The sequence below is a fragment of the Orcinus orca genome, chromosome 6, assembly GCF_937001465.1.
Source record: "Orcinus orca chromosome 6, mOrcOrc1.1, whole genome shotgun sequence".
In the NCBI taxonomy this organism is placed as follows: domain Eukaryota; kingdom Metazoa; phylum Chordata; class Mammalia; order Artiodactyla; family Delphinidae; genus Orcinus; species Orcinus orca.
In genome coordinates, this window is record NC_064564.1 from 64,755,491 (window position 1) to 64,776,923 (window position 21,433).

Consider the following 21,433-nt stretch of genomic DNA (forward strand, 5'->3'; position numbering starts at 1 on the left):
TGTCCTGGCTGTTGTAAATAGAGCTTCAGTGAACATTGGGGTACATGAATGACTCTTTTTGAATTATGGTTTCCAGGGTATATGCCCAGTAGTGGGATTGCTGGGTCATATGGTAATTCTATTTTTAGATTTTTTAAGGAACCTCCATACTGTTCTCCGTAGTGACTGTATCAATTTACATCCCTACCAACAGTGCAAGACGGTTCCCTTTACTCCAGACCCTCTCCAGCAGTTGTTTGTAGATTTTTTGGTGATGGCCATTCTGATTGGTGTGAGGTGATACCTCATTGTAGTTTTGATTTGCACTTCTCTAATGATTAGTGATGTTGAGCATCCTTTCATATGTTTGTTGGCAATCTGTATATCTTCTTTGGAGAAATGTCTGTTTAGGTCTTCTGCCCATTTTTGGATTGGGTTGTTTGTTTTTTGATATTAAGCTGCATGAGCTGCTTGTATATTTTGGAGATTAATCCTTTGTCAGTTGCATCATTTGCAAATATTTTCAACCATTCTCCGGGTTGTCTTTTTGTCTTGACATGTTTCCCTTTGCTGTGCAAAAGCTTTTAATTTTCATTAGGTCCCATTTGTTTCTTGTTTTTATTTCTATTTTCCTAGGAGGTGGGTCAGAAAGGATCTTGCTGTGATTTATGTCATAGAGTGTTCTGCCTATGTTTTCCTCTAGAGTTTTATAATGTCTGGCCTTACCTTTAGGTCTTAAATCCATTTTGAGTTCATTTTTGTGTATGGTGTTAGGGTGTGTTCTAATTTCATTCTTTTACATGTAGCTGTCTGGTTTTCCCAGCACCATTTATTGAGGAGGCTGTCTTTTCTCCATTGTATATTCTTGCCTCCTTTATCAAAAATAAGGTGACCATATGGGTGTGGGTTTGTCATATATGGCCTTTATTATGTTGAGATAGGTTCCCTCTTTGCCTACTTTCTGGAGGGTTTTTATCATAAATGGGTGTAGAATTTTGTCGAAAGCATTCTCTGCATCTATTGAGATGATCATGTGGTTTTTCTCCTTCAGTTTGTTAATATGGTTTATCACATTGATTTGCGTATATTGAAGAATCCTTGCATTCCTGGGATAAACCCCACCTGATCATGGTGTATGATCCTTTTAATGTGCTGTTGGATTCTGTTTGCTAGTATTTTGTTGAGGATTTTTGCATCTGTGTTCATCAGTGATATTGGCCTGTAGTTTTCTGTCTTTGTGACATCTTTGTCTGGTTTTGGTATCAGGGTGATGGTGGCCTTGTAGAATGAGTTTGGGAGTGTTCCTCCCTCTGCTATATTTTGGAAGAATTTGAGAAGGATAGGTGTTAGCTCTTCACTAAATGTTTGATAGAATTCGCCTGTGAAGCCATCTGGTCCTGGGCTTTTGTTTGTTGGAAGACTTTTAATCACAGTCTCAATTTCAGTGCTTGTGACTGGTCTGTTTATATTTTCCGTTTCTTCCTGGTTCAGTCTCAGAAGGTTGTGCTTTTCTAAGAATTTGTCCATTTCTTCCAGGTTGTCCATTTTATTGGCATAGAGTTGCTTGTAGTAATCTCTCATGATCCTCTGTATTTCTTCAGTGTCAGTTGTTACTTCTCCTTTTTCACTTGAGTCTTCTCCCTTTTTTTCTTGATGAGTCTGGCTAATGGTTTATCAATTTTGTTTATCTTCTCAAAGAACCAGCTTTTAGTTTTATTGATCTTTGCTATCATTTCCTTCATTTCTTTTTCATTTATTTCTGATCTGATCTTTACGGTTTCTTTCCTTCTGCTAACTTCGGGGTTTTTTTGTTCTTCTTTCTCTAATTGCTTTAGGTGGAAGGTTAGGTTGTTTATTTGATATTTTTCTTGTTTCTTGAGGTAGGATTATATTGCTATAAACTTCCCTCTTAGGACTGCTTTTGCTGCATCCCATAGGTTTTGGGTCGTCGTGTTTTCATTGTCATTTGTTTCTAGGTATTTTATGATTTCCTCAGTGATCTCTTGGTTATTTAGTAGTGTATTTAGCCTCCATGTGTTTGTATTTTTTACAGATTTTTACCTGTAATTGATATCTAGTCTCATAGCGTTGTGGTCAGAAAAGATACTCGATACGATTTCAATTTTCTTAAAATTAGCAAGGCTTGATTTGTGTCCCAAGATATGATCTATCCTGGAGAATGTTCCATGAGCAGTTGAAAAGAAAGTGTAATCTGCTCTTTTTGGATGGAATGTCCTATAGATATCAATTAAGTCCATCTTGTTTAATGTATTGTTAAAGCTTGTGATTTCCTTATTTATTTTCATTTTGGATGATCTGTCCATTGGTGAAAGTGGGGTGTTAAAGTCCCCTGCTATGATTGTGTTACTGTCAGTTTCCTCGTTTATGGCTGTTAGCATTTGCCTTATGTTTTGAGGTGCGCCTATGTTGGGTGCATAAATATTTACAATTATTATATCTTCTTCTTGGATTGATCCCTTGATCATTCTGTAATGTCCTTCTTTGTCTCTTGTAATAGTCTTTATTTTACAGTCTATTTTGTTTGATATGAGGCTTGCTACTCCAGCTTTCTTTTGATTTCCATTTGCATGGAATATCTTTTACATCCCCTCACTTTTAGTCTGTATGTGTCCCTAGGTCTGAAGTGGGTCTCTTGTAGACAGCATATATATGGGTCTTGTTTTTGTATCCATTCAGCCAGTCTATGTCTGTTGGTGGGAGATTAATCTATTTACATTTAAAGTAGTTATCAATATGTTTGTTCCTATTACCATTTTCTTAATTGTTTTGGGTTTGTTATCATAGGTCTCTTCCTTCTCTTGTGTTTCCTGCCTAGAGAAGTTCCTTTAGCATTTGTTGTAAAGCTGGTTTGGTGACACTGAATTCTATTAGCTTTTGCTTGTCTGTAAAAGTTTTAATTTCTCCATCAAATCTGAATGAGATCCTTGCTGGGTAGAGTAATCTTAGTTGTAGGTTTTTCCCTTTCATCACTTTAAATATGTCCTGCCGCTTGCTCTGGCTTGCAGAGTTTCTGCTGGAAGATCTGCTGGTAACCTCATGGGGATTCCCTTGTATACTAATCATTGCTTTTCCCTTGCTGCTTTTAATATTTTTTCTTTGTATTTAATTTTTGATAGTTTGATTCATACGTGTCTTGGCGTGTTTCTCCTTTCATTCATCCTGTATGTGACTCTCTGCGCTTCATGGACTTTATTGACTCCTTCCTTTCCCATACTGGGGGACTTTTCCACTATAGTCTCTTCAAATATTTTCTCAGTCCCTTTCTTTTTCTCTTCTTCTGGGACCCCTATCATTCGAATATTTGTGCGTTTAATGTTGTCCCAGAGGTCTCTGAGACTGTCCTCAGTTGTTTCATTCTTTTTTCTTTATTCTGCTCTGTGGTAGTTATTTCCACTATTTTATCTTCCAGTCACTTATCTGTTCTTCTGCCTCAGTTATTCTGCTATTGATTCCTTCTAGAGAATTCTTAATTTCATTTATTGTGTTGTTCATCATTATTTGTTTGCTCTTTAGTTCTTCTGGGTCCTTGTTAAATGTTTCTTGTATTTTCTCCATTCTATTTCCTAGATTTTGGATCATCTTTACTCTCATTATTCTGAATTCTTTTTCAGGTAGACTGCCTATTTCTTCTTCATTTGTTTGGTCAGGTGGGTTTTTACCTTGATGCTTCATCTGCTGTGTGTTTCTCTGTCTTCTCATTTTGCTTATCTTACTGTGTTTGGGGTCTCCTTTTCGCAGGCTGCAGCTTCGTGGTTCCCGTTGTTTTTGGTGTCTGCCCCCTGTGGCTAAGGTTGGTTCAGTGGGTTATGTCGGCTTTGTGGTGGGGGGGACTAGTGCCTGTGTTCTGGTGGATGAGGCTGGATCTTGTCTTTCTGGTGGGCAGGACCACATCTGGTGGTGTGTTTTGGGGTGTCTGTGACCTTATTATGATTTTAGGCAGCCTCTCTGCTAATGGGTGGGGTTGTGTTCCTGTCTTGCTAGTTGTTTGGCATAGGGTGTCCAGCACTGTAGCTTGCTGGTTGTTGAGTGGAGGTAGGTCTTATCATTGAGATGGAGATCTCTGGAAGCACTTCTGCCATTTGATATTACGTGGAGCTGGGAGGTCTCTGGTGGACCACTGTCCTGAACTCGGCCCTCCCACCTCAGAGGCACAGGCCTGACACCTGGCTGGAGCACCAAGACCCTGTCAGCCACACGGCTCAGAAGAAAAAGGAGAAAAAGGAAAAGAAAGAAAGAAAAATAATAATAAAGTAAAGTTATTAAAATTTTAAAAAATTATTAAAAATTAAAAAGTCATACAAAAAAGAGAGAGCAACCAAACCAATAAACAAATCCACCAATGATAACAAGTGCTAAAAACTATACTAAAAAAAAAAAGGACAGAGAGAACCCTAGGACAAATGGTAAAAGCAAAGCTATACAGAGAAAATCACACAAAAGCATACACATACACACTCACAAAAAGAGACAAAGGATAAAAATATATATATCTTTTGGGAAGTCTGAGGTCTTCTGCCAGCGTTTAGTAGGTGTTCTATAGGATTTGTTCCATATGTAGATGTATTTCTGATGTATCTAGGGGGAGGAAGGTGATCTCCACGTCTTACTCCTCTGCCATCTTGAAGGTCCCAGAAAGTATTCTTAAAGCTTAGTTTGTCAAGTCTCAATAAGATAAGTCTTTAAAATAATTTAAAAGCCTTAGTTACCGTGACTCTGCTTTTTGTTGGTAATCAAAATCTTTCATGTCATGTGTACTTGTTCCTATTCCATATATGTGACTTATTCGAAAGGCTCCTTTGCAAAGGAAATCCAGAATCCAGCTGTTGACTAAGACTTACATAGTAGTATTATTTTTAAACATAAGCATAAACTCACTGATCCAACATACCTCTGAAAAAACTCTATTTTTCCGTTTAACCAATGGAGAAACTAAGGGATATGAAATAAAGTACTATCTTCAATGTGACAAATTGGGACCAAAAGTAAAATTAGAGTTTAACTGCTTCACTGAGTTAAGGACCTTTTGATTGTATTGTTATTTTGAATTGCTACCTTTTTTCTTTAAAACTATTTTTCTTTACACATCCTTATCCTTCTCATTTGTTCTTCATTCACGTGAAATGTATCCTAATAAAATGAGTATTTTCAACTTCAGCTTTTTGTTTCACTTTTAACATCATGGGGTTTTACTTTCCCCTTAAAATTTTTTCCATTTTTATATATAGTACATTGAGAGAAACATCAGGTTTTAATCATATAGTGGTATAAAATGTTTTAACTTGTTAATCAGACTTACTTGTCATGTCACACATGATATCTTCATTTGCAAGTTTTGAAGTAGTCAGTATTGCTGATATGATGATCATAGAAGTGAGAAGGAATTTTCCTGTCATCATAGTCTTAACAGATGTCAATATAATTTTATTTTAAATATAATATAGATTTTGAATTTACACCATGCATTTATTGTTTTACTTATAATTTTTTAAATAAATTATTGGAGTGTTTCATTAGAGTGGTAGTAAATGTGATCCATTTTATTTGGACCTATTCATTTTGACTGCATTGTTTTCCTTTTGCTTTTTAATGTAATTTACTATATTCTTTTACTTTTGTATGCTACCTTATTTGTGTCCTTTTTGGAATCAATAAAGTAAATACCTGTCAAACCTATTGAGTTTATACCCAAAGGGCATAATATCTAGCTTGAAGTAGTGATAAAATAAGAAATAATTTACTTTGTAATTTTTCTGAGATGTGGTCATGGAGTTCTTTCAATCTCTATAGGACCTCCCCTCCCTCACTGTATACACACACTTCTGCTTCTTGAGTTGGAGAGAGGGCCTTTTAATATTTACCATTTAATAGAAGTGAAAGCTTAGGTATAAATTAATTCTTAAAACTATAATACATGTTCAATTATTGTTAGTTTTTTTGTTTTATTTTGTTTAGAGGGAACCCTTAAAGAATATGATCTAGTAGGAGGAGGAGTCCTAGGTTCCATGGTTTTCTCTCTGAGTGTGTCATCTTAGGTTACTTTATCTCTGTTAATTTTAACTAGCTTGTATATGAATTGGAGATACACCTTTTTAGCCTTTGCCAGGGTTTGGACCAAATCACATTTTGGGGGCGGTTCCTTTCAGCTCTAATAAGATTTATGATTTTGTGACTCTCTCATGGGTTGCATCAAGTGAAAGGTTAATTTGAGGGAGAGTGTGACATCCTTGAAAAGGTTCTTCCTGGGGGATAAAGCTCTTCGTCTAACCTCTGCAGTATGACTGAAAACCTTCTCCTATGAGTGTTGGCAGTGTGACCCAGCTGTAATCCAAGCTGCTATGTAGCTTTCCTTTTTACCCCCGGAGGCACTGAGCCTTAGATATTTTTTTCAAATGTAAGGTAATGAGAAGGAGGTCTTAATAAGCTGTTTTGCTTTGTTCAAATAATGCATCTGTTCTCCTTATTGAGGTGAACATTTCTTATTGGATTGATTCTATTTTTAAAAGCACCATTTGAAAATGAATTGAGTTTAAAGGCCACACATATGCCTTACTTTGTAGAGAGAAGGAATAGAGTGTATATATGACAGAATTGGCATAAATCAAATTATTTTTCCCTTGATATCAGTAATAAAATTAGAATTATGTTCCCATACAAGAATTTTCTAATATCTTGACTGTATATTTTGGGTATATATATTAGGTATTATGTATATATGTAGAGAGAGGTATATATTAGTATATAAAGAGTATAAATTGTCATGTAGATATTAAGTTATTTTAAGATAACTTCAAAGTAAATGTTGCTAAAAATATTTTGACCCTCAAATTCAGCAAAATTTATGTTTGAGTCATGTCATTTAAGAAACATTTGTCTTACCATTGTGCATTTAATTCACTATTCCATCCCCTATTTGGAAATTAATCTTTTTGAATTTTCATACTCATTTAGCTCCATACTACTAGCATGTTTCCATAGCCATGCAGATTTGTAATTCATAATCATTTAGTACATTATTGCTTAAAAATGTGATCTTCAGACCATACCTGGGAACTTGTTAGAAATGCAGAATCCTGTGTCCTGCTTCAGACCTACTAAATCAAAAACCTCCTTTTAACAAGATTCCCAGATGATCCTTATGCACGTTAAAGTTTGAGAAGCACTGATGTAGTACAGCTTACTTATAGCTCTTAGGCTGTGGAAATCATTCCTGATTTGACTTCACAACTGTGGTATCTGTTCCCTTAAATGGAATGTAAATATTTGCTTGCTAATTAAAAGATCTTAAATTTTTTAGGATGTGGTCAGGTGTAGGGGTATATGTTTTCATTGTTACCGTAAGTTTCTACAACGTACATGCAAAATGTACCCTTACTCCATGTGTAATGAGACAGCTGAGATGCAAGTGAAAACTCCTCTGAGCTTTGCCATATGTGCAAATGAGAAATCCATGGTGTGCTATTGACTAATACATCAAGTTCAGTGAAAAGGGTGTAACCATCTACAAGCTCTGTGGCAAATTTGACATGGTAGTCATAATAGCAGATTATACAATGGAAAGTTTAGTTCCCATTGAGTACTTTCTAGAAACCTGGTGTAGGGCCAGCATGGTTCTGAGGTTTTAGTGATATAACAGAAGTTGAAGACATTATCTAGTTCTAGAGGCACTTAGATAATTAGCTAGTGCACTGCTTAACCATCAGCATTTCTTCCATAATTCTAGATTTGGCAGATGGAAATGTGTAGTGTGTAATAAATACCAGCTGCACTGTCCTACTACATCATCTCATACTGTTTTCTATTCTGAAATTATTTAATTTGGGTTACTTAAATACATATTTTACCTGCTTTGTCAGTTCTGTGAGTTTGAAATTATGTAGATGTTTCTAATAATTGTTAATACTAAGTATAATTTATATTATCTGTGATAATTTTTTCTTTGTCTATTACGTTGAACCATGTTGCCATTTTTGTAGATCAAAGGCATATCAGCGATTTCATATGGTTCAACTTAATGATAAAGAAAGTGTCGGTGCTCCTAGTCTCTCATTTTTGTCACACAGTCATGAGGAATGATCTTGTTGTAACCTACTTTTGCTTTTGTTGTTTTTGTTTGTTTTCTTTTAAAAGAAAATATACCTTTTAGGAAAACAACACCCTTACAAGAAATTAATGAATGTAAGAAACATGGGACTGATAAAAATTTAATGATGAATTAGTAGCTTTATAAGTATAGTGGGTTTATTTTTCATTATCACACAGTATAAACATTACAAGATTTTCATTAATCTAAAACTTTTCCTCTATATGTGGTTGCAGTTATCTTTTAGAAATCTTCTATTTCTTTTTCACAACAGATTTTTTAAAATATAAGCTTAAATTATTTTAGAAAAAAAAGTAAAATGTATCAAATTGGAAAAATTCAGTATAATTATACAAGAACTAAAATGTAGTTACTAATATTTTTGTTATTGCTGCTGACACTTCACTGTTTAAATCTTTAGTAATTAAGCCAAACTAGTTTGATTATTAATTAATAACTAAAGACCAAGTGTTTTGGCCATTTGCCAGCATTACCAAGGTGAAATTAAATGAGCCACATAATTATGAAAGGAAATAGATGCTATCTCTGGAGATGGTCTTATTAAGGACTACTAAGAAGATCATATTAAGAATGTATACATAATTTCATTAACTTCTTTGAATATATTCATATAGTTGAAGTCCCTCTTTATTAGCAATCCCAACAGCAGTAATGCAATTTGTTAAATTGTATAGTTAGCAACCAAAGCAAAGGTAAAATGATAGTTCTCCAGGGGTGCATTTATTCACCTGCTAGGAGACTGCTTGATGAAGCATTTCTTAAAGGTGATTCAGTAACCTGTGAAATCTAGGGTGAGTTTCCAGATCTTTGTCATTCTGGGCTGAAAGTTAAGAATGTTAAAAAAAAAAAAAAAAAGTATCTGGATTATAAAGCAAACTGAAAGGTGGGGATGTGGGGTGAAAGCCTGAAGTTCATACATCATAACAAGTAAATACCTTTTAAAATATAAACTGCGGAGCTTTCTTTGCATTTTGCTGTTACAAAGACAAATAATTGTGAATTCAGTGTGTGTTAAAACAAATTCTGTTACCACATTTTGGGTGTTTTATATTATGTGTTATCAAGCTGTGTTTTTGTGTTTTATTTTAGCTTATTTGCACTAATCTTGATGAACTCAGGGAATTAATCACAAAAATCGAGAATGAACTCAAAGATCTGGAAAACAGTAGAAAAAAATCGGTAGGTGTTGATCCAAAAGTTCTATCTATTATTGTCAGCATTAAAATTTATTCCTGCTTCTTCCTAAAGCCTTTTTAAATCTTGTTGTCCTGAGTTACATAAAAATTTGCAATGAAAAATAGAAACATTGTTTCCTTTATTTCTCCTATGTGGTCTAGTTTTCATTTTTAATACACAAAAATGGTGCTGGGGCAAGTAAATTAATTTTGTTTGCCTGGTTTATATCAGGTATAGTTTTAGATATTTCCCAGTATACTGGTTGGTTGTTTTCTGACTGGTAGTTTTTTGGGTAGTGCTTACCTTATTATATATTATAATAATATAATTATTCTTAATTATAATTATATGTTTTTAATGGAAGTTTATTGCTTAGTAACATAAAATTTCAATTAGCTCTGACATAAATAACGTATGTAAATTGTTTAATCTTGCCCCAGATGTTTTTGATACATGCTTAACAATATGTCTTTTTTAAGAACCTTTATCAGCTGAAGGTCTTTTTTTAACTTTCACTATACTAAATTCACAATTAATCTTTACCTTCACTTTTTATTGTTCTTGAGAGACTAGAGTATAAGGGGCATTATTTTTATTCACTCAACACTTGGTAAAACAATTATTTATGAAATCAGTAATACCCATTTAACTGACATTTATAATTGTGTTATAGATTTGAAACACAATTACATACCAATAAATAAATGGAGAAGGCTTTAAGCATTGAAAAAAATCAATCACCATTAAAAAAAAATCCCTTTGTTTTATGCCTTAGGAACATCATGAAACCACTTTTAGGTCTTTGCTCAGAACCTGTTAATCTAGAATGATGTATGATAATAAGGTTAGTGATACAGCAAGCTTCATTCATACCAGCAGATTTGTTAAAGTCATTTTATATGCTGTTCAGAAAGAACATATTGGTAGCATTCTGAAGGAAGGAAATTAAAGTACCATAAAAGTACAACCTTCTGAGGTCGTTTAATACAGAGGTAAAACAGCCTTAAGCATTTTGGAAGTCACTCATATGATACCCCTGAGAGTATAGCTATAATCTAAGAGATGGGATAATGTTCATACTGATAGTCATCAATTAAGAAGAAAACATGTTCAATACACATTGTGTACAATATATAATCTGAGAATGCAGAAAACTGTATATTTTACAATTATTTCCATTAAAAATGGTTTGAATCCTTATTAGACTGTGAGGGGTTTTTTGTTTTGTTTTGAGTATATCAGCAATCTCTTCATATGGAATGAACCCCAAGTGTTGTTTTAAAACTTATCTCTGTGATGTATTTCTCAAACTATATTAAAATATTTTTTCCTCAGCCAAAAGTGTTTTTTTAATATATTTTATATGTATGCTTATAAAGGACTGATTCTGTTCTTTAATAGGAAAGAATAGTCTTAATCAGGGTTTTATTTATAGTTTTTTTGCAGAAGCCATTTAGTCCATACTTCATGACTCTAAACAGAATTTTGTTAATTAAATTTGCTAATTGGTTTTTATTAGCTGCAGTTAGACAATAACATATGCATTTTAATTTGTTCCCATATTATGAATTAGGGTTTTCTTCTTAATGGATAGTTTTAAGCATAATTGGCTTATATACTTATTTATAGTATGTATTGTAAGAGAAAAAGACTTTTGCAGGCATCCTTGAGTTTTCCTGTAAAGCCATCCACCCCCCTTCCATTGGTGGTATGAGGTATAAACATATTGCCTTCCTTCACAGGAACAAGTACAAGAGTAAAAGAAAACATAAATTACAAATATTTGACTCTATAGTCCTTGGGGACATGTTTACAGAAAATTTTAGGTTATGTATGGGTTTTAACTGATTAGATTTTATGTCTCTAAATTTTTAACTTGTCCATGACCCTTGATATTTGCATATTAGTTTTAAAATATGTTTTCTGCTCTTCAAGAAATAGAAATTCTTGGAACTGAACTTAGTGGGGATAATGTTATTGAGATTACCAGTATACAGGCTACTTTCCCCTTAAATTACCTGACTAAACAACTGTTTTCATGAACAACTTATCTCAATCAATGAAATGGCCACACAGCATAAAGGAAATAATAGTAGAAGTTTGCATCTCAGTGCCATTCCTTATTTTTTTTTACAAAAGCTGATACTGAGTGTGATAAATGTTATTGTAATAGTTCACTTTATTGAATTTTTATGTTAGTATTGGAGAATACCAGTTTGTCTGTCATCACTTGGGAATAAGGGGTTCCACTTAATTGCATTTTCTAGGAAGCTGAAACCTAAACCTTCAGTACTAAAATTCTTCCTTTAATCATTTAATGAAAAAATTTCCCTGCCTCCTTTATACTGAACATAATTTAACACTTTTTTGATGACTCAGGGATCATTATGAATATCCATAATTGTACTGATACCCTAAAAATCTATTGATCTCAGTTACTCTAAACATTCACCAATAGGCCTTTAGATTATGTATTTTGAAGGTTTTTGTCTGCTTGTTTTTTTGCTTTTGTTCTGTCTCTTCATTGTCAGCCTGTCATTTCTTATGTGTGTCCATGTACTCGCCCTAGCTGATATACTGTCGGTTACAAAGCAAGTATCCATATTATTAGAATTAGGCTCATAGTAAGGACCTGAGGAATTTTATTAATGAAATATATGAACTTGGCAATAGTGATAGCCATTTTGCTTATTCCTTGCTTGGTGAGCTTCCTTCACTATTGCCAGACAAATGAAATATTAATATTGATCTTCATGAGAGGATATCACTGTAAAAAATAGTGCTTAGAGTCAAAACAATTCTTTTGGGTGGGCCAAAAAGTGCCTTCTGTTTTTTAAGTAAAAATAAAAGACACATTTTTCATTTTCACCAAGAACTTTATTGAACAGCGTATTCACCCTTTTGTTCCACTACCTTCTGCCATTTTTTAGGCAAGTTCATAGTTCCTGAAATACTTTTTATCTTTTTGAGCAAAGAACTGTTCCAGGTGCCTTTTATAGTCTTCCGGGGAATTGAAATTTTTTCCATTAATAGAATTTCTTAAAGACCGAAATAAATGGAAATCTAAAGGTGCAATATCTGGTGAATACGGCAGATGAATTAGAACTTCCCAGCCAAGCTGTAACAGTTTTGCCTGGTCATCAAAGAAACATGCAGTGCTGCGTTATCCTGATGGAAGATTATGCGTTTTCTGTTGACTAATTCTGGATGCTTTTCAGCGAGTGCTGCTTTCACTTGGTGTAATTGGGAGCAGTACTTGTTGGAGTTAATTGTTTGGCTTTCCAGAATGAGTTCATAATGGAGGACTCCCTTCCAGTCCCACTTACATACACAACATCACCTTCTTTGGATGACGACCGGCCTTTGGTGTGGTTGGCGGTCGTTCATTTTGCTTGCCCCACGATCTCTTCCATTCCACTTTATTGTACAGTATCCACTTTTCATCGCAGGTCACAATTTGTTTTAAAAACAGAACGTTTTCTTTACATTTCAGTAGAGAATCGCATGTAGAAATATGGTCAAGAAGGTTTTTTGCTTAACTTATGTGGAACCCAAACATCAAAACAATTCGCATAACCAAGCTGATGCAAATGATTTTCAACGCTTGATTTGGATATTTTAAGTATGTCAGCAATTTCCTGCGTGGTATAATGTTGATTGTTCTCAATTATTGTTTCAATTTGATCACTATCAACTTCAACTGGTCTACCTTACTATGGAGCATCGTCCAGTGAGAAATCTCCAGCACGAAACTTTGCAAACCACTTTTGACACGTTTGATCAGTCAGAGCACCTTCTCCATACGCTGCACAAATCTTTTTGTGTGTTTCAGTTGCATTTTTACCTTTCTCGAAATAATAAAGCATAATATGCTGAAAATGTTGCTTTTTTCTTCCGTCTTCAATAGTAAAATGGCTGTCTTGGGCTTCCCTGGTGGCGCAGTGGTTGAGAGTCCGCCTGCCGATGCAGGGGACACGGGTTCATGACCCGGTCCGGGAAGATCCCACATGCCGCGGAGCGGCTGGGCCCGTGAGCCATGGCCGCTGAGCCTGCGTGTCCGGAGCCTGTGCTCCTCAACGGGAGAGGCCACAACAGAGGCCCGCGTGCCGAAAAAAAAAAAAAAAGTCTGTCTTTTTTAAATCCACACTGATATGACAGCTGTCACATATAATCTAACAAAATTGTTTCAAATGAAGTTAAAGACAGCTAAGTGCCACTAGAGCCATATTACGGAAAAAATCAAAGGAACCTTTTGGCCCACCCAATATTATTCAGCAGCAGCTTTCAGATCTACGATGGCTTCAGTAACAAGGAAGACATATTCCATATAAACATTTGGTTGTCACAAATGCTCTTACTAAAGATAGAAATTACATATGTGATAGAGGATTTAATGTGGATTCGTTTAAAAACCTGGCTGCTTTTGGGAGCTCCTCTGCAGGGCCTTTCTAGATAGTTTTTCCTACCAAAGCAACAAGGAAGAATTACTCCATTTCCTCATCCAGGTCAACATTCCATTAAAAAAGCTTTCTTAATCTCTTAGAGGTTTTGCCATTGAGCTACTCATTGTACTGGAAGATTTACAATCTTTTAAAATCTAGATTGTTTACTTATTCTTGCAAGACAACTAATTCTACTTATGATTTATAATGTGAGGAGAGAAAAAATGATTTAATTTTCTGAGTTTGCTTTAGTTCACTTGATCCCATTACTTCATTTAAAGGCTTATTCAAAGAGAACTCAGCGTCCTTTACGTCCTCCAGTGCTATACCAGACATCTGACTGATATAAATAGAAGTATGTAGTTTGACAAAATCCTTTCATTTTGTCTATCTCATTATTATTTAGATCATAGGATTTTTTTAGTGCCCTAAAGGAGAAATCATGACATTTTATTGGGTTTTTTTTTGTGTGGTTTTAGTCAAGAGAGAAAAATTGCATTTTGCTTAATTATTTGGAAAGTAGTCTTTTTAATTTAGGAAATTTATTAGTTTTCCAGAGAGAACTAAGATATTGATAAATTTGCCTGATCCTATTGTATTTGAAATTTATTAGACATTTTTGCTGTGTAAATAATCAAACTTGGTAGATTTTTGTCAGGCTAATACAGAACTGGTTATATTTCTGAATTTCTCATGTGACCCTTTTTTTCTTACATTTCCTTAATTTCCATATGTTTTATATCATAATTTAGATCTTCAAAGAGGTTTCAGTCTTTTTGATAATGAAAAATCAGTATAGAGATAAGGAAAAGGGAACATTTGGCCAAAAAAAAGTTATAAGAAAAGAAAGCTTTTCTGGATTATGAAATGATAAATGATAGTCTTATCAATATAGATAAACTAAAATTTTAAATATAATACCCTGTCTTTCTAATACACCTTTTACCAGTTAAGCACCTCCACACTGAGCAAGTTTTAAGACAGACTTCAAATATTTCTGTATTTCATATTCAGTATGTAAGAAAAGCTATAAAATTGCCTGGACTCTTTGATCCTATTATCCTAATTGATATTTAACTTTCATTTTCCCTCATTTTTCACCCTACTCCCCTACCCCTCAAAAAAGTAATTTACACAATAGTGTGTTCAGCAGACTGTCTCTAATAGTAGAAATTTGGGAAAAGCCCATATGTCCAACAGTAGGGAGATGACTAACCAAGCAATAATATTAACACAGTGGTATATCATATGGCTAGTAAAATAAAATATTTTTAGATCATTGTTACTACATGGAAGTATTCATGAAATGTTAAATTTTTTAAACATCCAAAAAATATATGCATAATTATTATAGTATGTCAAAAGGCATGTTTTTAAGGCATGTTTAAGAGAATTAGAAAGGAATTTCAAGTCATGAATAAAATTAATCTCTATTATGTTCTTAAAATAATTTAAATTCATAATACAATAATAGCATTTAATCTTGCCTAACCAAAGGCTGTGCATTAGCTAGATCAAACATTAGAGAAATCAGAAGCTTAGATCAGAGGTAGTGACACCCTAGTTTTTGGTCACAGAGTTTTGTAAAAGCCGGTGGTTATCAGTGAGTAATGATTCTGCCCACCCCACCCCTGCCTATCGCTGCTATGAGACTTTGGGAATGTCTGAAGACATTTTTGATTCACATAGTTGAAGAGGTGGTACTGGCACTTAATGGATAGAGGCCAGCCGTGCTGCTAAAAATATTCTACATTGTAATGATCCTACAGTGCACCTGACAGCCCCGCACAGCAAATAGTTATTGCCCTCAGATGTCAGTTGTGCAGAGATTGCAGAACCCTGGCATATGCCTGTTTTTGCTCAGGGCCCTAGTGTCTCATAAGTTGCTGCTGCCAGCTTATTATGGGGAGAAAACAAGTTGATGTTTTGACACTTAGGTAGAAATCAATGAAATCATATGCCAGATTCCATGATTGAGACCATTTTATCATATCGTATATTTCTAATTAAGACTTATATTTGATGGAACTTGTGAATGTCAGTATTAACCTTTACCCTTTATGATTCTCAGATAGTTAAAAGAATTCTTGACCTTAGCTTCAGATCCATCTCAGCTGTCTGCAATCCATTATGATTTATGGCCTCTTTTCAGTATGGTCACCGTTTACCTTTTACCTTCATTATAGGAAATGAAGTTATAACTTGGTTGTATATGTATTTTCTTTGTTCATTTTTAAAAATATGATGGAAAACATTCTTAAAAGGTGAAGATATAGTAAGAAATAATACACAGGTAAATGGTAAAATATAGTCAAATTATGTATAAAACTTCACTTATGAATTTATATGAACCCCTAAATCATAGTTGCATATAGTAAAAGCTTGATATAAGGCAAAGAAATTATTATACATTAATCTTATTTTCTAACACCTGTAACAAAGAAATTTTACTCTATTATAGTGTAGGATTTTGGGATTTTTCCCTCTTCTCTCCATATCCCATTTGCTCAGTGAGGCATCAAATCAAAATTATTTTATAGCCATCTATTTAGAGTAAAAAGTCTATTTTACTACAGTATAAGGAACTTTAGATACATTCAGAATCCTGAATATGCCCTTATTAACTTAATAACTTTAGTTGTAGATATGGTTGCATCAATATCTAAATTGTCCTTAAATTAGTTTTGTTTAAGTTTTTGGCAATTACATCATTGTGTATCTTGTTTTCTTATTCTAGATCTTTTGATATGGTTAACAAAACTGAAAACTAGCTCATCTGTGGGGGGAAAAACACTCTGTCTTTAAATTGTCATAGTTAAAGCTTTCAAAAAATTAAAATAACCTTTCGGAAACCTTGTACAACAAATAAAATAAATAAGTTTCTTTACCTGTCATATTCTAGTCTTATTCATTAGGCAAATACTTCCTCACTGTTTTCTGTGTACTATTCATAATACCAAGGAACTTGGTTGAAATTCAGAGACTAAAACAAAGTCCTCATCCTCAAGGAATTCACTTTAGAGCTTAAGCTTTTTATCGCCAATCCTGGGGATAAATTTTTAATTTTAATCAGGATTGGTTGCGCTAACTCCTGTCCTTTTATAAAAGACTTAATCTTTTATTTTCAAGCCATTTTTTTAATTCAGAGATCACCAGACACTCTAGACACTTGCTTTACTTCCCTTATTGACATGTTAATATATTATCTGGGAGTGGGACTTTATGGATTTTACGAAGAATCAAATATTAACTGACTGTTCAAAATAATAGTAAGAAAAGAGAACTAGATGACAGGAAACGTGAACCAGAACAATAGCTGTCTGGTAAGACAAAACTTCAATTGACTGTAGTCACTGAATTATCTGAAAATGCATTATCCTAATTTATTTACGGTAAGTCTTGCTTTGGGGCATTCTTTTTGACATTTAATAACTACTCTGCTCAACTAAGAACTGGATTTTAACTCTTGTTAATAGTGCTCACTGTTTCAACTTACTGCAATGTGGCATAGTCTGTATCCCATCAGGGAAACTTTCTTAAAAACAATATTTGAACACCTCTTTTCTTCTAATAAAAGTTCCAATTAAAAGGGAAAACTGTTGTTTCGTATTTTTACATCAGCCAGAGAATTCATATTGCGTGTTCCCAGCATGGAGTGAGCTTCAAGGAAGAATTGCACTAGGTGACAGCTCCTTCTATAATTAGAACTTCATAGTGTGGCTTTTATTATTTGCCTTAAACTCTTTTGAATTAAATATCACACACACTTATTCAAATGTAAGTAACAATCTAAATGCCAAATATTTTTCAAAGCCCCAAGTAAATTTGTATTATTTTCTATTTAATACTCTACTGCCTTTCAGTGGTAAGAGTTCTGGAAAATTGAATTTAAATCCGTGAGGTGCTTAAGACCAGAAAATGAGCTTCACATCATTCTCTTTTTTATATTACAGAAGATATCAAAATCTTTGGAAAGCCCCTAAAATTTAAAGATAGGGTAGTTTAACCTTTTGTGAACTAGGGAAAAATACCATCCAAAAAATAGAGAAGATTGAACAGTAATAGAACTTTCCTACCATCTTACCAGACTCTGTAAAAAAGGTAAAAATGGGGCTTCCCTGGTGGCTCAGTGGTTGAGAGTCCGCCTGCCGATGCAGGGCACATGGGTTCGTGTCCCGGTCTGGGAGGATCCCACATGCCGCGGAGCGGCTGGGCCCGTGAGCCATGGCCACTGAGCCTGCGCGTCTGGAGCCTGTGCTCCGCAGCGGGAGAGGCCACAACAGTGAGAGGCCCGCGTACCGCAAAAAAAAAAAAAAAAGGTAAAAATGGAAGGAAAATTAATCCCAAATCTACCAGAGAATAAAAAGGAATCTAAATAGAAGGCCCAGAGTCCACATCTGGATCTCTAGCACTTTAAAGTAGAAAAAAATCCTTGCATGGAACTAGTTTCTTTTAATGAAGATATGATGCTAACTAGTTGTAGCAGGTGCTTTTAATTAGGACAAGGCCATTTAAGGCAGATTTAGTGTCAGTAGCATGAAATGCTAATAGACAATTGAGAAAAAAACCTACAAAAGCAGATTTTAGGAGTCCAAAACTATTAGTAATCAATAACCACTTAATATAGGAACATAGGTTATAGCCCTGTAAACCCTGCAGTCACTGCCTTAAAATATGAAACAATAACTTGTTCAAAATGATGATCCGAGTCATCAAGAGTTAAATTATATTCATTGTATACTCAGAAAATCTGGAAGACATATTTTAGGAACGTTTCTATCAATTTTTTAAAATCTTTTGCAGCTAAGTAGAAAATCTCTGTAAGCTAAGAAATTTACTTCTATAGTTTGAATACTTATTGTGGGCCTGCTCTCTGCTAGGCATTGTGATGGAGCCTGAGAAAGTAAAAATAAGTAGGATACTGACTCTGCTTTTAAGATACTCCCAGTCTTAATTTCACTTACATGGACCTTTTTATGCTCTGATGATACCATATGTAACATTACTTAGTGATTTAGATTTTGCAGTGAATTGCTTGAGAACCCACCTTTCTGATATCAGGTATAGATTTGATAAAATTTTATTAACTTCTTTGTTACCACCTATTTACTAAAAAGAATCAAATTCAGATACTTACCCAATAGTTAATTTCTAGTTCAGGATTTTTTCTTCTTTGTGAATGAAAATGGTTACATACCATCAGTTACATACTTATTGTTAGATTTTCTTCCCCAGTAATAGTAACTATCTCACTGGGAATGTGATCTGTCCATCCTCTCTAGAAAGTCAAATGACCCTGAAACTTCCAATATTATCACTTGTAGTGATATGCAGTTGTTTGCAGTTGTTTGTCTTCATGCTTTCTAGTTAAATGCTAATTTAGAAATATAATGGAAATTATAGTTAGAACTATAGTTCTAATTAGCATTAGAAATGCTAATTTAGAAATATAATGGAATATAATGGAAATGTTGTACATGCTGTGCAATGTAGGATATCTTTAGAATAAAGTACAAATGCTTTCCTTTTCTATTGAATTAGTCTTAAGAGAAAATGGGTGAGAGTACCTAAAGAGAAAATACTAGTATATGATAGGATAGTTCATATTAGAACCTCTGGCAGTGTGAAAATACTCTTTAACTTTTTCCATATTAATATGCAAACATTTCACTATACTGTCTAACTAGTACTTTTTCAAGGGACTGTATACCAACAAGGTGAATGCAGTGTTTTACCCCCAAAACTGTGAATATGCAGGAATATGCTTATATAGTAGTAATTTCTTTAGGTGAGCAGTAAGAAAAAAAAAAGTAAATACTTACTACCTTTTCACTTAATATTACTTAGACTAAGGAGAATGCCAAATAATTAGATTATTAACATGCTTAAGTATAGTTAATTTGATTTGTGCTGTGTTTTTATACATTTGCATTTAAATTATTTGTAACCTACCTTTGGATATTGCTAGTGATTTTAAATGAGACATCTTTGCAGACAAATCGATTTGGCTTTTCTAAAAGTTATTTGAATTTTATTTGAAAAGCATGATGTATTATCTAATCCCTTTCCACCATGTGATTTATGTCTGTGACAAGAACCAAGCCTATAACAAAAAATATTTTGTCATATGATCCCTGTTTCTGTGCTGTAACAACATATTTGTAAGTAAAAGCATGTAGAAAAAGAGCATTGATGCCTTTTTCATATATATTATATTTTGTACATAAAAATTATCTTTTTTATCATCTTCACAATAATACCCTTTCAATTTAAAAAAGAATTCTTTGTATATTTATATGTGATGTTAATCTTTTCTTCAAATAACTGTTGATACCTATTTTGTTTAGATATAATGTTATAAGAAAATCTATATAAGTAACAGAATGATTTGTGTAAACAAACTACTTTCACCTAAGTTTAATATTCAAAGCATCTGAACTTATTAAAATGTGCAAAAGATCCGTGGTAATCAGACATTTAATAAACCTGGAATTTATTTGTTTTCCTCTTTTCTTCCTTCTAGATGTTCAGTGTCCCCAGCATCAGTAGATTGCCAACTCCCTCTCCTTGCAGCACCCCAGCCAGCACTATGCTGGTGCTGTCATACCCGATTACTGCAGCAGAATGGAGTTTTTCTTTAGTTGTAAGGTAAGTTTCCCTCCCCACTCATTTCACACACATAGACTCAGCTTTTCATTTTACAATATTGTGTAGTTTTGTAAGTTTTTTAGAAGTTTCTTTTCTCTTATGGTTCCTTAGGTTATTAACCTATCACATTCAAAAACTTATAAAACTGCATAATATAATAAAGGACTTACCTTGTGGCCATAGACAAGCTCCTTATTGTAGTAATCCCTATGAGGTTATAAAACCTTAGTGTTTGACAGTGGGGCATCTCATGGAAAGGGAGCTGGCAATCTGCAGCTGCTGTGGACATTGGCTGAGAAAGTATTGAAAGGTAAGCCTCAAATTTAGACCATATTGTATACCTTCGGTTCCGTGGTGTATGTTTGAATTCATACTTTATTTTATGTTACATTTCATAGTAAATTTATAAAAGAAAAATACATTACTCTCTTCAAAGTGACCTTCAGTAAATGTTTGAATTATTAAGTTCACATAACACATTGGGATTATTTTAGAAAAAAATTTTTGTCTGTGAAAATAGTGAGAATTCTAATACTAAAAATTGTGAGAATTCTAATACTAAAAAATGTTCATTTATCCCCATATTCACATACCTGTTTATAAAGAAAAGTCAGCACTAAATTTATATATGTAAAGCGTATTAAATGTATTTTTTATTAGAGAAACAATTAGAACACTGTTCTATAAATAACCATTTACTTAATCTTTCTATCTACTTTCTTTGATTCTGTATTGATCAGTGCAGATAAAAACTGTAAGAGCCTTTCTGATTTTCATTATATCCATATTCTCTCTTATGTGTTTGAAGATGGGGAACTTGCTGTTTTCCTTGTTTTTTTAATTCACTTTTAAACTTAAGGTCACCATAGTTTTAAGTACTACTGTAATTAAACAAATGAAACAAAGTAAATTTTAGAGATTTTAATGTTTGCATTACAGAGATACCTACATGTAAATATAGGAACTTACACAGTACAGTCTCTTTCTTCTTTAGGAATTGTCTGTGTGTAGCCCATGAGAGATGGCATTGTGTAGTGGAAGGAAAGTGGATTTTAGCATTCGGGAG

General features: G+C 33.8%; 1 protein-coding gene across 5 annotated transcripts in view; it reads left to right on the forward strand.

Annotated features, from left to right (window-relative positions):
- KIAA2026 (KIAA2026 ortholog) overlaps positions 1–21,433 on the forward strand; it is a 103,975-nt gene that overhangs the window by 69,138 nt on the left and 13,404 nt on the right. For 4 of the 5 annotated variants that reach the window (XM_004279115.3, XM_033404413.2, XM_049711283.1 and 1 more), the window contains one exon: positions 9,191–9,280. The exons of the other annotated variant lie outside the window; for it this stretch is intronic. In XM_004279115.3, the coding sequence (XP_004279163.1) occupies positions 9,191–9,280 (90 nt within the window). The remainder of the gene's footprint in view (positions 1–9,190; positions 9,281–21,433) is intronic. 5 annotated transcript variants of the gene reach the window in all.